This window comes from Hyaena hyaena, unplaced genomic scaffold, assembly GCF_003009895.1.
Source record: "Hyaena hyaena isolate Hyena2069 unplaced genomic scaffold, ASM300989v1 scaffold_545, whole genome shotgun sequence".
Taxonomy (NCBI): domain Eukaryota; kingdom Metazoa; phylum Chordata; class Mammalia; order Carnivora; family Hyaenidae; genus Hyaena; species Hyaena hyaena.
Genome location: NW_024081178.1, coordinates 1,236,465 through 1,255,344, shown reverse-complemented (window position 1 = coordinate 1,255,344; position 18,880 = coordinate 1,236,465). Strand labels below are relative to the sequence as shown.

Below are 18,880 nucleotides of genomic sequence, written 5' to 3'. Positions count from 1 at the left end.
GACACACACGCACACACTAACACTCATGGACACACACACACAGACTCACACTCACATGCACAAACACTAACACAGACACACACAGACACACTCACATAGTTTCTAACAGACTCACCCACAGACACACAGACTCACCCACAACTCACACAGACTCACACTTAGACACACACAGATTCACACTCAGACTCACGCACAAACACTAACACAGACACACACACAGACTCACACTTAAACACACAGTCACACTCACATACACTGACACACACAGACTCACACACAGACACACTCACACTCACATAGATTCTAACACAGACTCACACAGACACACAGACTCACACTCAGACATACAGACTCAGACTCACACCCAGACACACTCACATGCACAGACTCACACTCCCACACTCCCACACTCATCCATCCATATGCGGCCTGGTGTCTGCTCCTCAGGAGCCCTGCGCCCACTTCGTGGAGGACTTGCTGAGGCCCGAGGCTGCCTCCTCCTGCAGCCTCCTGACCGGAGCCCACAGAGCATCGTGAGTTCCCGTCCCCTGCCACGCGGCCTCGCAGAGCGCAGTGGGGCCCCGCGGCGGTGCAGCTGGTGACCTAGCTGAGCTCACATCCTGTCCTGACGTGGGCCAGGGCTCAGGTACTGAGCGCAGTGTCAGCGCTGGGCGGGGCGGACACGCAGGGCCACACCCTGTGTGGGTGCTGGACACCTCGGGCCCCTGCTGTCCTCATGGGACTGTCCTGGTCTTCAGGAGAGGCATCCGGGCCCTGTTGGGGAGTCACATGTAGCAGCACAAGACATGGGGCATCTCTGAGAGAAACTTCCAGCAGAGCCGACAAAGCGGGATGATCACGGCTCCTCGGGCACTCACGCTCTCCCCTGGTGCACCGCTGGGCATTCAGACCCTTCCCTACGCAGGCTGGTGGTCGCAGGAAGTCACCGCTCCGTCTTCTTCTGGGCCCCCCGAACTTTGTTTCAGGTTCAGGGCCAAGTAAAGACTTCGGATAAAAAAGGACGTTGGCTTCAGGCCCTCAGGCTACACCCCCTCCCCCAGCCCCACACAGAATCTTATGGTGACAGATGTGACAATGGAGAGAACACACTTTCCTGCCACGCCAGCTAGTACGCCCACGGAGCCAGATACTTAGTTCTCCGCGTCCCAAAGGTCAAAGGCCATGTTTAGCTATAAAGAGAATTTGCTGTGCACGGAGATAGAGACGTCGTTACAGTCCCCCCGTCCTTGTCCTTGAAGGAAAGGCTTGGGACGGGGCGACCGGTGCTCCTGCTTCGGATCTTCAGCACCCAGGCTGCAAGTCAACCCTTTGTAAAAATACACGCCTACGTTACGGTCACCGGCATGGATGACGCAGCGCCTGCACACGCCTTGCCTTTTCCACGTATGTTTCCATGTGTTTCCGCATATGGTGTTTCCACACATGTGCATCTCAGCTTTTCCGGGCCGACTCCTGATATGGAGGGAGCACAGTCAACGGATCAAACCCCTCAGTTGGGTTTTAGGGAATCTCCATTAACTGTGTCAACAACATGCACCGAGGCAGCCCAGAAGTAACCGAAGCACGCACGTGACAAGTCGTGGCACTGAGTCAGTGTGTTTTGTGCTAGGTCACTCGGTTAATTACCAGCAGAGTGCACAGAGCAGCCCAAACCCACCGGGGTTCCTCAATCGGGAGTTGAGCTCCTCCTGACATTCTTTGTGACATGACATGCCTTCTGAGGCAGTGTCTACACAATTCTGCAATGGAGGCAACCATCACCGCTTACCAAAAATATCTAGAGTGCATTATTACCTACAGGGGACTGAAGTATACACCTCCATTTTCACCACTTAACAGAATTCTGAAATGTCTAAACAACTGAAAGCATGTATAGGTGACAGAGAAACCTCAGCGGCAGAGATCAGATTTGGTGTGGTGTATTGCATAATTAAATACCTGTCTGCTTCAGTTTTGTATCATAAAATATAAATGCTCCTTATGTCTTCGAAATCAAGGCTTAATAGTGATGCAGTTGGGGGCGCCTGGGTGGCTTAGTCGGTTAAGCGTCCGACTTTCGCTTAGGTCATGATCTCGTGGTTCGTGGGTTCGAGCCCCACGTCGGCTGTGCTGACTGCCAGCTCAGAGCCTGGAGCCTGTTTCAGTCTGTGACTCCCTCTCTCTCTGACCCTCCCCTACTCACGCTGTCTCTCTCTCCTAGAAATAAATAAAAAACATTAAAAAAAATAGTGATGCAGTTGATATAAAACCAGTAAAGAGGAAGATGGCTTCCTAGTTATGTTTGCCCTGGTCAGTATCATTCTTGGAAATCAGGCTCATGTGCTCTGAGTCCGGGAACGTGTCCTGGGGTCCCTTCCTCCCCGTGGTTGGCAGAGACAGTGACGCCCCGGCTTGCTCACTGGGGTGAGGCCCATCTGTCTATGCAGCGTGCACCAGAGCAGTACTTATGAAAGTGCGAGGTGGGGTCCTCGCCTTTGAGTTCAGAGATTTTCTGGAGTGGCTCTTCCTGGGTTGGTCTGTGTTTCATCGGCAGTGGCTTTGCTCTTTCCTGCTCGGTCAGAAGACCTTCTGGGCACATGTTCACTTGTTGACCTGAGTCAGAATGAGTCCCTGAGGTTCCATCTCTGTGACCTTTCCTTTTTTTTAAAAAACATTTTCTTTTTTTTAAAATTTACTTTTATTTCTTTTGAGAGAGTGAGCACTGGTGAGCAGGGGAGGGGCAGAGAGAGAAAGAGACAGAGAGAGAGAATCCCAAGCACTGCCAGCACGAAGCCCGACATGGGACTTGAACCCACAAGCCTTGAGATCATGACCTGAGAAGAAGTCGAGAGTTGGACGGTTGACCGAAATTAACACCACAGTCAAGGACACTTATATTTATGTTTCTTTACATAAAGTCATAAAGATAATCAGTTGCTTGTTTTTGGCCACATGTTTTATGTTAATTGTCCATCTTCTATAGAGATACTGTACCCATGGTTTCCTCCAATTACGTAGTGTTTCGTGGAAGCACGGTGCCACGCCGCACAGCCTTCCCTGTAGGGACGGCGCAGCTGTTCCTTAGTATCGGAAGCTGCATTGTGTGCCTCCGGATGGAGAGAGGCTGGTTCCCATTTCCTGTTTCAAGACTTGCTCTTTCGAGTGAGTCCCCAGAGGTGCATGGCCGCGTGGAGTGCCGTGACTTCAGGGTGAAAATGGAAGTATCCGCGGCGCTTACCACGGTTGGGAAATGGTGCGTTCAGAAGGTCCTTCTCCATCGCATCGTTTCCCTTTATTTTGCTGGTGATGGGCCTAGCATCTTCCGGGTGATGGAGTGCCCGGGCTCACGTCCGTTCCCTGCAGTTACACACCCAGTAACGATGTCGGCTTCCAGGCCATGCCTTCGCCACAACTTCCCGTGTCCTGACCCCTCGCGGCCCCCGGGCCCTGTGCCCTGTCATGTCGGGCCGCGTCCCTGCTCCAGACACGCGGGCTCTGTTCTCGTGTCCTGGGCTCTCCTCACCCTTCGCTCCTCCTGCCTTCTCCCTCGCATCCAGTCTTGACACAGCTTGAAGGCCCAGCTCCAGTCTTATGTCTCCCTGACCCCGCCCAGACCCCGCCCTGGATCACTTCTGCTGGCTCGCCATCCCTCTTCGGCAATACTTCAGTTCCGGTCAATTCACGCAGAATGAACTGTGTTACGAGCTGTCTGCGAGAATTGCCCTCCTCGTCTTCAGCTGAGTTGCCGAGGGGCATTTGTTGATCTCTTTCAAAGAGTTCTGTGTCCCTTACAGTATTCGACACAGAGATTTTCATATAGGCGCTTGTTTAATGAACAGCTGAGGCATGGGAGAAACTGCGAGAATATGTGGCCGATAGACGTTGGAATATAGAAATGTGAGGCGATGCGTACTGCTGATGGATGCCAGAGTGTAGACATGTGAGGTGGTGTGTATCGCTGACAGACTCAGGTGTAGACATGGGAGGTGGCATGTACTGGTGACAGACGCCAGAGTGTAGACATGTGAGGTGGCGTGTACTGTGGATGGACACCAGAGTGTAGACATGTGAGGCAGTGTGTACCACTGATGGATGTGGATGTAGATATGTGAGGCGATGTATACCGTGGACAGACCCCAGAGTGTAGACATGGGAGGCAGTATGTACCACTGATGGATGTGGGTGTAGACATGTGAGGCGGTGTGTACCATGGATGGACCCCAGAGTGTAGACATGGGAGGTGGGGTGTATCGCTAATGGACGCGGGTGTAGACATGAGGCGGCGTGTACTGCTGGGTGTGGCAGACGCACCTGCAATCGCACCTTTGTACTCTGATGGTGCACGCACTGCCTTCCTTAGACCTGAATCTGTTTTTCTTCTGCAGGATTGTCGGCTTCTCCGCTAAAGGTGCTCTGCACCCCAGAGGGAATAAGACTCCAGTGCTTCATGAAGTACTTTACGGAAGAGATGAAAGTGAACTGGTATCACAAGTGAGTACAGTGTGATTTACCGTGGCCTTGGCCCGGGGCGGCAGGGAGGTCCTCAAGGACAGGAGAGACCAAGAAATGACTGACGGTGCCAGAGACCGTTGTCTCCACCCCTTGGGTTTTGCCAGACGTGGCTCCGTGGGTGACACACCTTCTTTCTGCAGTCTAGCAGACAGCTGACGGGAAAGTAGTACGTAGAGGCCGTTCTCAGTTTCTGGGGTGTCTGTCGGCCCCTCACTAGCTTGACGAAGAGGAGAGGCACTTGGGCGGCTCCGCTGGTTAAGTGTCCAGTTCTTGGTTTCAGCTCAGGTCGTCATCTCACAGTTCGTGAGTTCGAGCCCCTCGTTGGGCTGTGTGCTGACAGTGCGGAGCCTGCTTGAGATTCCCTCCACTTCTCTTTCTGCCCTGCCCATGCTTGCTTTCTCTCTTTCTCAAAATAAATAAATGAACGTTAAAAAAAAAACAAGAAAAGGACCAAAGGAACCCAGAGTTCCAACACGAACCTGTGCTGACAGCGGGTTTTCTGTGTCTTGTTTGCTGCTCCTGGTTCCCGAGGTGGGCCGTGCGCCCTCCCAGAGCCTCCGACCGTGTGACAGTCGTGGCACGTGTGGTCCCTGCGCCCTGGCCCTGGGGTCTGGCTCTTTCCAACCCACACCCCAAGGCTGTCTCTGGAACAACAGCTCCGAGAAGCAGGTCTCTGAGCAAACGGGATGGAGGCCCGCGCACGCCCGCAGGGGAGGGGACGTCGGCCGCGGCAGCGGGACAGGGCCAGCGGACTCTGCCCCGACCTGAGGGTGCAGGCAACATTTTCAGCCCGTATTTTCTTTTTTTACTTTTTTTGTTTTTTTAACATGTATTCATTGTGCAGTGACAGACACAGAGCATGAGTAGGGGAGGGGAGGGTCAGAGAGAGAAGGAGACACAGAATCTGAAACAGGCTCCAGGCCCTGAGCTGTCAGCACAGAGCCCGACGCGGGGCTCGAACCCACAAACCGTGAGATCATGACCTGAGCTGAAGTCGGACGCTCAACCGACTGAGCCACCCAGGCGCCCCTTTCTGTGTCTTTTTTTTTTTTTTTTTTTATTTCTAGGAGAGAGAGAGACAGCGTGAGCAGGGGAGGGTCAGAGAGAGAGGGAGACACAGACTCTGAAGCAGGCTCCAGGCTCTGAGCTGTCAGTCAGCACAGAGCCTGACGCGGGGCTTGAACCCACGAACCGCGAGATCATGACCTAAGCGAAAGTCGGACGCTCAACCAACTAAGCCACCCAGGTGCCCCGACTTTCTGTGTCTTTTTAAAGAGATGCGAAGATCGCCTCTAGCGAGCACATGAGGGCCGGCGGCACCGGGGACATGGCGTGGCTGCAGATATGCGAGCCCACCGAGAAGGATAAAGGGAAGTACACCTTTGAGATTCATGACGGCAAAGATAACCATCACCGCTCCCTCGACCTGTCCGGCCAGGGTAAGACTCACTCTTCAGCGCCTCCTCACCTTGGGTTCAGTGACCCCCTGGGAATGCTGGGAGAGGAAGCACTCCAGCTTTATAATTTTCATTTGGAGAAAGTTCTCTCTAAATTATCAGTTTATTCCTTGGTTGTTTGTCAGTTTTCATTAAGCCCGTTCACTGGCACCAAAACCATTAAAATGTATGAAACGTTCCCTTACAGCGTTCGATGAGGCCTTTGCGGAATTCCAGCAACTCAAGTAAGATGTGTGTGTGTGTGTGTGTGTGTGTGTGTGTGTGTGTGTGTGTGTGGCGGTCTGTCCATCCCTGGGGCCACAAGCGCGCGGGCACATCGGTGGGTGCTGGGCGCACGCTGTCCTGGGCATTGATGTGAAAGTGGCGATTTAAGCCACTCGGTGTGTAGAGGGCAGACGTGCTTGTAAACCCAGCATGTGCTTATAGAGACACTTTCTAGAGTCCCCATGACCCTGGGCTGCTTTCAGCGATCATAATGATGGATTTCTCAAATAGTTATAATTATGGTCACACATGGCGCAGCGCAGCTTTTTAATGTTATATGTTTAGGTTGCTTTTGAAGACTTTATTTTTGTAGAGCTATTTAATCACGGCCCCACTGGGAAGGAGGTGCGGAGTTCCCCGCGCCCCTCCCCCATCAGCATCCCCTCTGGTCGCTGCATCATCGATGCAGCCACACGGACACGCCCCCACGCGGAGTCCGCCGTTCGTCACAGTTCCCCCTAAGTGCCTGTGGGTCTGCACAAATGTACGGTGGCACGTGTCCATGACTAGTATCCTACAGACGACTCTCAGTGCCCAGAACCCCTCTGTGCTCCCCTTTGCTGGCCACCGTCACTTCCCTGTCCCCAGAGTTTTGCCGTCTACACAAGCTCAGAGTCGGCCTCAGAGCTGCGTGAGCTTTCAGGCCACTGCTTTTGCTGAGTGACCCGCACTTGGTGCCCTCCGTGTGTGCTCCTGGCTCGAATCCTCCCTAGTGTTTAGCGCTGAATGATATCACCTTGGTCAGAGCACCTTTTTAAAGATCACTTGAGATCTTCAAGTGCGTATCTGAATTTGGGAGTATCCGGAAAGGAGAGTGGTCACTGGCCGTGCTCGGCTTTTCAGTGACTGTTTCCTAAACGGATGAACAGGCGGCAGAGATGAGTCAGAAGCCAGGCTTTTCCAAGATATCTAAAACTCTCCAGTGCCATCTGGTGAATTCGGCGAACACAGAAATGTCTGCAGCCTACGAGCCTGAATGCCAGCCTCTTCTGTGGGATTCCTCCTGCTGAGAGACGGGGTACCCCGCCCCCCAGGGGCAGTGAGAGGAGAATGCACATGGCTTACAGCTCCTCAGGCCCTGGGTGTCCTTCTAAGGGGAGGACACAGTGCTGCCTCCTTTCGCTTCCCCTCCGGCAAAGCTCTGTGATGAGTGGTGCGTGTTGTCCAGAGTGTCTTCTCATGACTGTCTTCCTGTTCTCTCTGCCCCTCTCCTCTCCAGGGCAGCCGCTTTTGCAGAGAAGAGTAAGTGCGCGTTGCGTGATATCAAGTGCCCTTTGTTATTTGGAGCAAGGCAGCGGGGTCCCCCCTTAGAGTCTTACTGCTCTGTGTTAACTGATAAACAGACCTGCTCCGTGGCCGGGGAACCTTCCAGAACTCCCGGCACCTGCCGTCCTGATCCTGACACTTTGTGTCCCCCTCCCCCGCCCCGAGCCCTCCTCTCCTCCTCAGTCACTTCTGTGGCCTTCCCCTCTCACCTGCCCCGTGTTCGTGCACGAGATGGTCAGGCAGGTGCGGCCACAGGTGGAGGAGGCTCAGGAAGTCCCTGCGGATCGCACGCGCAGGTGCTGGGGAGGCAGGCATGCCGGGCAGGGCCACCCGGGGAAGCCCTGGTCAGGCGGCCGGGGCAGGAGTGGAGAGTGCTGGGGCCCTGACCGTGGTCGTGTTTCCGTGGGGCAGGCAGGCGGGGCAGGGACAACTTAGGACTGGCTAGCTGGAACCGTTTCCTGGGTTTGGGTCCGAAGGGGAGGCCCCTAGCTGCCTGGCCCCAGGCCCTGGGGTGATCAGGGCGAGGCACTGCAGGGGTGCAGGGTGTCACTTCTGGGGGCAGGGGCGGGTGGAGGAAGAGGGGTGCAGGGGTGTCACTTCCCGGGGGCAGGGGTGGGTGGAGGAAGAGGGGTGCAGGGGTGTCACCTCCCGGGGGCAGGGGCGGGTGGAGGAAGAGGGGTGTAGGGGTGTCACCTCCCGGGAGCAAGGGGTGGGTGGAGGATGCAGGGGTGTAGGGGTGTCACCTCCAGGGAGCAGGGGCGGGTGGAGGAAGAGGGGTGCAGGGGTGGAGGGTGTCACCCTGGACCAGGATAGGTGCAGGTGGCCTGTCACCGGCTGGCTCATTGCCGTCACTGACTCCAAGATCTGGCTGCCCTGGGAGCCGCTGCCTCCCAGCCAGGAAGGCTTCCGGGATGTCAGGCGTCGCGATGCACAGAAAATAAAGACCCTGGACAGCCGGCTGCCCTGGGAGAGTCCTGTTCAGACGCAGGGGCTCCTCTCCCTTCGGGGACGAGCCTGGTGTGCGGTGCCCTGTGTGCAGCCCCCGGCGAGCTCCTCAGCCTCAGTTCGTCCCTCAGGGGACCAGGGAGTCCTCCCCGGCCCTGGGGCCCCTCCTAGTGGTGGGGGCGCTCCTGTGTCGCTTTGTCTCGCTGTGCAGCACGGGACCCGCTCCTAGAAATGTCTCCGTGGACGGCTTGCTCACCCGTGGCCTTCATGTTACAGATCGTGGCAGGTTGGTCGGTGGCTTACCTGACGTGGTGACCATAATGGAGGGCAAGGTGAGAGGGACAGCGGGACACGGCTTCAGCAGTGCAGCGCGGTCCCCCTCAGGGTCCAGCGTGGGGGAGCCCGGGGACGGGATGGCACGGTGCCTAGTGTCCTGGCCACCCTCATGTCCTCAAGGACGGACAAGTTTAACATCCTGAAGGCACAGACGGCACCCTTGAGCCCCCAGGATCACGGAGCCTGACACGTGTATCACACAGGTGCATGGCAGGTGTGGTTCCTGGGCCCTGGGCCTCCGCGGGGTCCTGGCCCTTTGAGGCGGTAACTGGCCGAGGACCGGGTGGGTCACACCCACACCCCACCTCCCTGGGCCTGGCCCGGCAGGAAGGTGGAAGAGCACCCGGGTCAAGTGCGAGACTCTAGTGGTCAGGGTCCTGGTGGAACTTACACGGAAGCCACTGACTGGAGTCTTCGTTCGTTGCCTGTCAGCGGCGTCACTGACGTCTGATTAGAGCCTCTGTGTGTCCTCGGTGTCAGGGACAGAGACGCGAGAGAATTGTGTTAGGCCAAAGCACTAAAATTTAGGGGCCTTCTCTTGAGCAACTAAAGAATTCTAGAGAGTTCCTGAGGAACCGTGGACCTCACAACAAGGCTGGGATGGCACTGCTGGCGGTACCGCTGCCCCAGGGGCTCAGTGCCTGTTGTCAGCAGTGCATTTGCTGCCCCCGATTCCTGGTTTGAAGATGGTATTTTCTCTGGATTCGGCAGAGGAAATCCAAAATGTTGGTAAACTGGATTCATTAGTTGGGATAGAAAGGAAATTTAGAGACAGGCTGAATGTATCTACTGTAAAATGTAGACTTTAATACTTCTACGTTCTTTTTTTTTAATTTTTTAATGCTTATTCATTTTTGAGTGACAGAAAGAGAGAATGTGAGCAGGGGAGGGGCAGAGAGATACACACACAGAATCCGAAGCAGCTCCAGGCTCCGAGCTGTCAGCACGGAGCCCGATGTGGGGCCAGAACTCATAACATGAGGTTATGACCTGAGCCGGAGTTAGACACCCAATCGACAACCACCCAGGTGCTCCCCTGAATTCTTTAACTGGGTTAGGCCATGGAGAAAAACTGAGAATAAATAGGAAAAATTATTGCTGATTTTTCTCACGAGCCGCCCCACGAAACGGCACACTTGGCTCCGATCAGACCCCACACGTCTCCCATGGTGCCTACATATAGAAAGAGTGTGTTGGCCACGTGAACAACGTGGGGGATAGATAAACACTGAGTGAGTGTAACCGAGCCCATCCCCTTCGGAGGATGGCCCGTATGACCTTTTGATTCTGACCCTCCGTTTTCCCTCCCAAAGACCTTGAACCTGACCTGCACGGTGTTTGGAAACCCTGACCCCGAAGTGGTGTGGTTCAAGAATGACAAGGACATCGAGCTCAGCGAGCACTTCTCGGTCAAGGTGGAGCAGGCCAAGTACGTGAGCATGACCATCAAGGGCGTGACATCGGAGGATTCGGGCAAGTACAGCCTCAGCGTCAAGAACAAGTACGGGGGTGAGAAGATCGACGTCACCGTGAGTGTGTACAAGCACGGGGAAGAGATCCCCGACGTGGCGCCACCCCAGCAGGCCAAACCGAAGCTCATCCCCGCGTCTGCCTCCGCCATGGCCCAGTAGACGCGCAGCTGCCCGCAGGGGCGGTGTGGGTGCCGTGTGCGTCCCTGTGAGTGACCGCGGCCCGAGTGATGCCACGTGTGCCCATAGTCCACCGTGCGCTGTGCTTTTAATTCTGGCGTTTGGTTATTGGTATTTTACGCTCGCCCGAGGGGAAAAGCTAAGGTTTTGCACGAGGCTGAAATAGCGTATGTCTGCGGCCCCCAGAGAGAGCGCTTGCACGGTGGCCCCTCAGGTTTCCGTTGGTGCTGGCTTGGGGCTCAAAGCCCCCGGCGTACCGGTGGTTGTAGTCTGGGCTGTAGACAAGATCCGGCCGCCCCGAAGCCCTGGTTGTAGAGCCTTGATGCACGTGGTACCTGGCACGCTCTTGCCGTAAGCTAATAAAACTTCAAAAGACAACTTGTGTGGTTCTCTTGTACCCAGCTGTACCCGACGCCATCCGCTGCCTCTCCGGCTAGTTCCGGATTCTCCGTCCGGCTAGTTCCGGATTCTCCTGCGGTTGCGTGGCCAGGAGCACAGATGCATGTGTCTGCAATCCGGAGAGCGGGGAGTGGGGGGGTTCCCAGCCGTGGAGGCAGGCCACGGGCACCGGCCAGGCGGGCATCCTGAGCAGGCGTGCTTCTCGCACAGGCTTAGAAATGTCACATGGCCGTCACAGCGTGGGTCTCAACACCTCCGCAGGGGAGCGCAAAGCGGGCAGATGGCTGTGAGCCTATTCAGCGTGCTGGTCAGCCAGGCCTCACAGGAAAGGAGGCGGTGTTTGCAGGGAGCGGAGCAGCCGCCCAGCCTCGCGGTGGAGTGGGTGAACACAGCCTCTCTCTCAACTTTTTCTTCCTGTTTCTGGGACGAGGCTGAAATTCCTCAGGCACAAAAATCCTACCTCAATACTATAGTTTTATAGTAAAAATGCGTTTATCAGAAAAAGCTTTGGTGGTTCAGAATATTTTCTCTCTCTGCCATTAAGGTCAATCCAAACTCGGTGAGATCGTGTTATCTTTTCCTAAGGTCATTAAGAAACTGAAATTTAACATGTCTCTGATACGCCAGACAGCGGACAGGGCTTTATAGGAGGTAACGTGAGTGTCCGGAGGAGTTTCTGCGAGTATTCTTGCCTTCTGTGCTGTGCCAGTGAACTGTAGCCGCCTTTGTTAATATTCCAGCACGGAGTGGTATTTCCGACATCTTGGCACGGGTAGGCTTGGACAGATTTTCCTGTATTTGACCTTTAGTTAAACAGAACTGGCTTCTTTTCTAGTTTAAATAAAATAGTCTTTTTTGTTTAGCAATTGTAGTTCATGGGAAAGAGTGAAATGGTTGTGAATTTCTTAAAGCCACATCATTTCTTTTGGTAGACCTTATTTTTTTAGAGCAGTTTTAGGCTCACAGCAAACTTGAGACAAAGGTGCAGAGATTTCCTGTGCACCCCCTGCCCCCCCGCACACACAGCCTCCCCTCCACCGGCACCCCCACCGGATGGTGCTTCTGTTACCGCTAACGAGGTCGTCATCGCCCAGAGCCCACAGTCTCCATCAGGTCCCTGTTGGTGTCGTACATTCTGTGGTTTGCACAGACGTACGAGGACACGTGTGCGCCGTTACAGCGTCACACGGCGCGGTCTCCTGGCCCAAACCTGCGTGCACCACCCGTTCCTCCTCCCCCCTCCTCCACAGCCCCTGGCAGCCACCGACCTCTTCACTGTTTCCAGTTCAGCTTAACGATATTTTATATTTAAAAAAAAATTTTTTAATGTTTATTTCTTTTTGAGAGACAGACGGAGACAGAGTGCAAACAGGGGAGGGGCAGAGAGAGAGGGAGACACAGAATCAGAAGCAGGCTCCAGGCTCCGAGCTGTCAGCACAGAGCCCGCCGCGGGGCTCGAACCCACGAACCGCGAGATCATGACCTGAGCCAAAGTCGGATGCTCAACGGACTGAGCCCCCAGGCGCCCCTTGGCTGTTACTGTTGTAAACACGAGCTCGTTCTTTTGAACAACCTGAGGCCCACACAGGCGTTGCCAAGACGGCAAAGCTCCCCCCCACACGAGGTTTCCACCTCACCTTTGTGGGAAGGCAGGAGCCTGACTGGCAGGCAGCCTGTCCGTCCGCGGCAGGCGCGTCGGGGTCCCCTGCTGGTGGCGCCCTCGCCCTCTCTGGAAGCCACTTGCACCCGCTGCTGCTCCTCCCCGGTCTGGTCGGCGACACTTTCTGTCTCCCCTTGTTTTTCCGGAGCACGGTGGTTTTGGGATGCTGTCCAGTCTGGGTTTGTCTGACGGCCCCTCCTGAGGGACTGGGGTGGGGGGGCTTCCGGAGGACCCCGGCGGGAGGTGCCCGCGTCCACACATCAGGGCGGCGCTCACCTCCTCGCGTGCTGACGGGGCGTCTGGCCTCTCCCCACAGCACTGCTGGCCCCCTCTCCTGGTCTGTTCCCGCATCCGAGTCCCCAGGGCCAGCGCGCCCTCCAGGGAGGGGGTGTGGGACGGGGTGCTCCTCATGGAGGGAGAGCGTCTGCATCGGGATTTAGGTTCCTCTGCAAGAAACACGCATCTCCTCTCCCTTTTCCTTCTTCATGCAGCCGTTCGTGTGCACGGACGTGGGCCCGTGAGACCCCTTCATGCCCGGGGTTCCGCGCCATCGCTAAGCCAGGTCTCCTGTTGCCCAGACTGTGCCAGGTCGGCCCTCGGGAGCCCGTTGGGCTTGGCCCCCGGGTCCTTCGTCATCTGCTGTTCCTAGTGCTTCCTGACATCCTGGCTCCCGCGGACACCGCAGGCTCCCTGGCGCCCTCCCTGGCCCAGCCCCCACTCAGCCGCTTCTCCAGGCCCCCCAGCTCCGTGTCCTGGACAAGGGGACAGGAATCCAGGCCCGGGGCGGGGGTCCTCTGTAGTTTTTATCACACCCCTCCACCCGCTGCATCCCCGTGTTTCTCTCCTCGCACCCCTCCACCCGCTGCATCCCCGCGGCTCTCACCTCGCACCCCTCCACCCGCTGCATCCCCGCGGCTCTCACCTCGCACCCCTCCACCCGCTGCATCCCCGCGGCTCTCACCTCGCACCCCTCCACCCGCTGCATCCCCGCGGCTCTCACCTCGCACCCCTCCACCCTCTGCATCCCCGCGGCTCTCACCTCGCACCCCTCCACCCGCTGCATCCCCGCGGCTCTCACCTCGCACCCCTTCACCCGCTGCATCCCCGCGGCTCTCACCTCGCACCCCTTGTCTCCCTGCAGCCCCGAGGCTCCCACCTCGCACCCGCTGTATTTCCGCAGCTACCACAGAGTATGGGTGATCCCAGTATGACTCCCAGTCACGCCCTGGGAGACAGAAGGTGAAGGACTAGGTACCAGGGAAGATGTCTGCATCGTCCATGAACTGTCTAGGAACGAGTGGCTTTGCCTCTGGAGCGCTGTTGTCTGTCTTTCATCACTTTGTGGAATCCACCCCGTGTGGGTGGTCACTGCTCCGGGCTAGGATCAGGAGACGGGAGGGGGTGAGGAGTGCTCAGGGCCCGGTTAGGGAGCGCCCCTCGGGCCCTGGGAACCTTCCCTGCTCCTGTGAGTCGTGCGCTCCCGGGGCAACCATGAGCAGCACGAAGGTGGCCCGCTGAGGGCACTAGCTTTGTGAACGGAGGAAGAACCTGATATTCAGAACCACCCAAGCGCACGTGTCATACACATCATTCGTCTCCGTCCCTGAACACTGTGGCTGTGTTGCCTGAGAACAGAGACCAAGGTGCCGTCTCACGTGACTGCAGTGCAGCTGTCAAGTACAAGGAGTCTACCTTTGAGACAAGACTTTAATGCATAGTCCACATCTGACCTTGCTGGTCATCCTAGGCATCGGTTCTAGACGGTCCCTTGAGTCCAGGACCCACGTCGGGATCCTGCATTTAGTAACCACGTCTCTTGACTTCTAAAATCTCGGACAGCTCCCCACCCTTCCCTGTCTTTAGCTGTGGTGTTAGTTTCAAAGGACGCAGGTCGGGTATTTTATCGAGCGTTTCTTTTTTTAAATTGTTTTTAACATTTATTTATTTTTGAGAGACAGAGATAGAGTTCAGGTGGGGGAGGGTCAGAGAGAGAGAGAGGGAGACACAGAATCTGAAACAGTCTCCAGGCTCTGAGCTGTCAGCACAGAGCCCAATGCGGGCCTCAAACTCACAAACCGTGAGATCATGACCTGAGCCCAAGTGGGACACTTAACTGACTGAGCCACCCAGGCGCCCCTGTAGAATCGTCCTTAATTTGGGTTTGACGATGTTTCCTGATGATTAAATTGAAGCTCTGCATCCCTGGGTGCATCACTATTTGCATTAGATACGGTTCTGCAGAGACACAGCCAACAGGAGGTAGATTAGAGATGAGAGATGATAGAGACGACAGATGACAGACAATAGATGATAGATGATCGATTTACAGATCATAGATGATAGATAGATGATAGATACATAGACAGGTAGATGGCAGACGGGACAGGACGAGCAGATTTGTTACAGGAAGGGCTCTCGTGGTCACGGAGGCCGGAAGTCCCCCCAACGGCTTCTGCATGTGGAGGCCCCGGAGAGCGGTGGTGGGAGTCAGCCTGGGTCCGAAAGCCCGAGAGGCGGGAGCGCTCCTGTCCAAGGGCAGAGTCACGCGGTGAGCTCACCTTCCTGCGCACTTTGCTCCCCTGGGCCCCCAGCGGATTGGATGACGGGGTTTCTCCACTGGTGCCCCGATCACCTGGGTGCTGGCTCCCTGCAGGCTGGTCTGGCGGACACCTAAACTGTCCGGCACGCGGCTGCGGTGTCCTGCGGTGGCCCATGCAGAAGCTCGCGGCGCCGTCTGCCCGTCGCTGCCGTGTGTCCGTCCCGGGGCCCAGGGCAGCACCTCACAGCGGCCGTGTGTCCCTGCGGGCCCCGAGCCATCTGCGGGGACACTGGGAGACCAGGTGAGTGTCCCGTCACTCGGTGCCGCCCCCCCCCCCCCCCCCCCCCCCCCCCCCCCCCCCCCCCGCCGGACATGGTAGCCACGGACAGTCCCTGGCTGCGCAGGGCTTTCCCGTGGCTCCAGGGCCCCTGGGCCCATTTCCTGGTCCTCCTCCCCCCCCCCCCCCCCCCCCGCCGGACATGGTAGCCACGGACAGTCCCTGGCTGCGCAGGGCTTTCCCGTGGCTCCAGGGCCCCTGGGCCCATTTCCTGGTCCTCCTCGTGCTCACTGCTGACGCACGTCTGCCCGTACCTGTCACCCTCGCACGGACTCCTGGCCCCGTGCCGTTCCGTAGTCGTATGTCCGTGTTTACCAGGGCGCCCACCCGACCACAGCGTTCAGTCTTCCACGGTGCGCTCAGCCCTCCCTCCTGAGTCTGCCCTCTGAGCTGTCCGCACATGCCCTTCCACCAGCTCCCCGCCAGCATTCCCGGCTGCGATTCGTGCAGCTCCCGCTGCGAGTTGCGAGTTGAGAGGTCCCCTGAAAAGGTGACGTCAGGGCCCATGCGGCCTCCTTTCATAGCTCGTCGCCCTGGGAAAGACACGGGGCCCGGACACCACCTGCCCCGCTCCCACCTGCGGTGCTGGCTGACGACCGCGCCCGCGCCAGCACAGCCAGGTGTGCGGTGTCCACGCATCCCGCCCTGCGTCCCCGCTCGGCCGGCGCGCGGCTTTCTCATTATGGGTGAGTCACTGGCCTCTTGAAGCCTTGTTTCCTTTTATCTGTAAAAATGGAGGAAACGATGCCTTTCATGAGGTGTGGGGTCTGTGTTCTGAGAGCTCAGTTACAGAAAGAGTGAATTTAGGATTCGTGTGATCATGAAACGTGATTGGGGTAGAAGTGGGGCTTTGAGATTCGTCAGCCGTCTACCTCTCGAGAACAGTCAGATACAGGTCCCCTAACTCAGCCGCAGAAGCAGGCGCGGCCTGAGAGGCGAGCAGGGCGGGCGCGTGGGGCTGGGGACGGCTGAAGGGTGACCCCGCATTTACAACCTGTGTTCGTCAGGCCACTGATGTCACCAGTCGTCAGCTCCCAAAGCTGAGACAAGGCCAGTTAGGGCACAGCCACGCACAGCACGCTTTCTTGCAGCTTCCCACGTTCCTTCCAGCTGCCTGTCACTCGACGGATGTTCACGCTTGTGGGCGTCTCTGCACAGAAAATGCAGTTACTGCCTGGAGAGACAACTGCACCCCCACGTCCACGCCACGTTACACCTGCACCCCACGTTCATGCCACGTTACACCCGTGCCCCCACGTCCATGCCGCGTTTCTCCATTCACAGTGGAAGCAACCTAAGTGTCCGTTGATGGATGAGTGGAGAGAGAAGATGTGCACAAGCACACACACACACACACACACAACGGAATATTACTCAGCCACAGAAAGGAGGGAAACCCTGCCATTGGAGACAACACGCATGGGCCTTGAGGACATTGTCCTAAACGAGGTAAGTCGGAGGAAGGGAAGGACTGTGTGGTTTTGTTCACACGTGGAATGTAATACGGGGAGTTCACCAGAGCAGAGGGCCGAACGCCCACTAGCAGGGGTGGCTAGGGAACAGGAGGCGTGGGCCAGAGGAAACACACTGCAAGCTCTAAGAGCAGTGAGCTCCGGGGGCCCCGTGGGCCCCGTGGGACCGTGTCCGGGCCGTTGTTAAGACGGCTGAGCCGATGAGCTCTCACCACAAATCGCAATCGTAATTATGCGACGTGACGCCGCAGTGTACTAGTCTTGCAACATATTGAACGGCACCTCGTATGCCTTACGGGATGTCACCCGTCGATTCTGTCTCCTAAAACCGGGGCAGGGGGAGTTTGTGCTAACCTGTCAACTCATGGGAGAACAGAAAAATTCTGCTCTTCTGAAAATTAAATTTTAAGATTGCTCATATCCTATTTTTTAAGAAATAATTCACTTCTTAACTTCCTCCTCCCCGCTCTCAGGTGCGGCCAGAGTCAAAGGGCGTGAGTCAGGAAGGGAGCTGGAGACTCCTTTCCGGGATCGCGGTTTCTCGTGTGTTTGTTTGGTTTGGTTTCTGCGTCGGAAGGGCCTGTTGGCAAAAGTAGAACGTGCTGTGGGCAGAGACCCTGGGACGGGGACGCGCCACTTCCTCTTGCCGCGTTTAGTGCCACTCCTCTTACGTCACATGCGCCCCGATCGCCGAGGTGCACCGCAGAGAAACAAAGGGGACCGCAGGCCCTTTGCACAAACCCGTTGCTCCCAGAGGGACCCCCGCTAGCTTCTTAATTAAGAGTCATCACCGGGAATCCCATCTCTTACAGTGGTTCAGGGCTGCCTGCTGGTTTTGGAGAAGGAAACACATTCTGGGGATTTACGCTGATGGCCGAGAGGGACACAGCTACCGTTGCTAGCGATTGGATTTCCTACGCACCTCATTCAGTACGCGCCTCGTACGTTTTCAGCAAAACATGTACTTCCCCTCCCTATGAAACGTCTTAACCGTGGAGCGCAGTGGGAGTCCACATGTGAACGTTAATGACTTGGAAAATTAAAAACCATAAATAGATTTAGAAATTAAATTTCATAGAAAGTACGCGCACGGCATTAAACGAATGAACAGATGCGCATTTGCAGCAAAAGGTACCCAGAGTGTTTCATTAGCGGGTGGGTACTTGCTATAAAGTTTTTTTTTTTTTTTTTTTAGTAAAGGCTTCAAATGATTTATTAACTAAATAAAGGTAGGTTTGTGCGTATGTCGATGGGGAGTCCATCACCCGAGTGCTTCACAGAAAGCTTTTCTTCCATTCCGGGGTTCTGGCTTGGAGGAATTTCTACCAAGAGGGGCTTCCAAACAGGTTGGGGGTGCGTGTGCAGGGCGCCTGTGACCGGTCAGACCAACGTGGTTTGTTCCCAGTGGACTGGCATTAACTCACCTTTCGGCTCAAGAGGCGAGGGAGGCGGCCCCCAAAGGAGAAGTTGGCAGCCTCACGAGAGGAAGGCGGCACACGCCGGCCACCTTCTGTTCTTACCCCTGGACGGGGTCTGTCTGCAGTGCTCAGCTGATGTCCGCCAGCCCCCCAAGGCTGCCGAGGGCCCAGACTCCCGAGCTGTGAGGTTCAAGTGCCGGCCTGGTGATGACGCCCTGGGAGCTGGGGACAGTCCTCGTCTCCCTGCGCCTCATTCTTCAGCTGTTGGGGGGGGGGGCGGCAGGAGCAGCCCAGGGCTCCTTCGGAACACCCGTGAGCACAGGTCGTGTTCCTGGTATACAGCAGGTGCTACATAAATGCATTTATTATGCCTAGCACTACTAGTATTAATGTCTAATATTTAATATTTAACCTAGATTATTTTTAACTTGAATTTTTCTTCTTTCTCCCCATCCACACTTTGTTGCCTTTTATCAATCATCCTTTTCGTGATTTCCCTGAGAATTGTAGGCTGTTCTTTACCGTTTCCTTCAGGGGAGTGTTCCTCTGGGTTAGGAGTTCTCTTCCCGTCCTTCAGGGGCCGCTCTGTGTAGACGCAGAACTACTGAGAGATGCTTTTCTCCTGT

At 56.2% G+C, this 18,880-nt stretch overlaps 1 protein-coding gene across 2 annotated transcripts in view; it reads left to right on the top strand.

Moving 5' to 3' along the window:
- Window positions 1-10,807, top strand: part of MYOM2 (myomesin 2) — a 68,257-nt gene extending 57,450 nt beyond the window's left edge. For both annotated transcript variants that reach the window (XM_039255779.1, XM_039255778.1), the window contains 6 exons: window positions 4,386-4,491; window positions 5,788-5,951; window positions 6,157-6,193; window positions 7,453-7,475; window positions 8,721-8,776; window positions 10,094-10,807. In XM_039255779.1, the coding sequence (XP_039111710.1) occupies window positions 4,386-4,491; window positions 5,788-5,951; window positions 6,157-6,193; window positions 7,453-7,475; window positions 8,721-8,776; window positions 10,094-10,411 (704 nt within the window). In that variant the 3' untranslated portion in view covers window positions 10,412-10,807. The remainder of the gene's footprint in view (window positions 1-4,385; window positions 4,492-5,787; window positions 5,952-6,156; window positions 6,194-7,452; window positions 7,476-8,720; window positions 8,777-10,093) is intronic.
- Window positions 10,808-18,880: the final 8,073 nt, after the last annotated feature.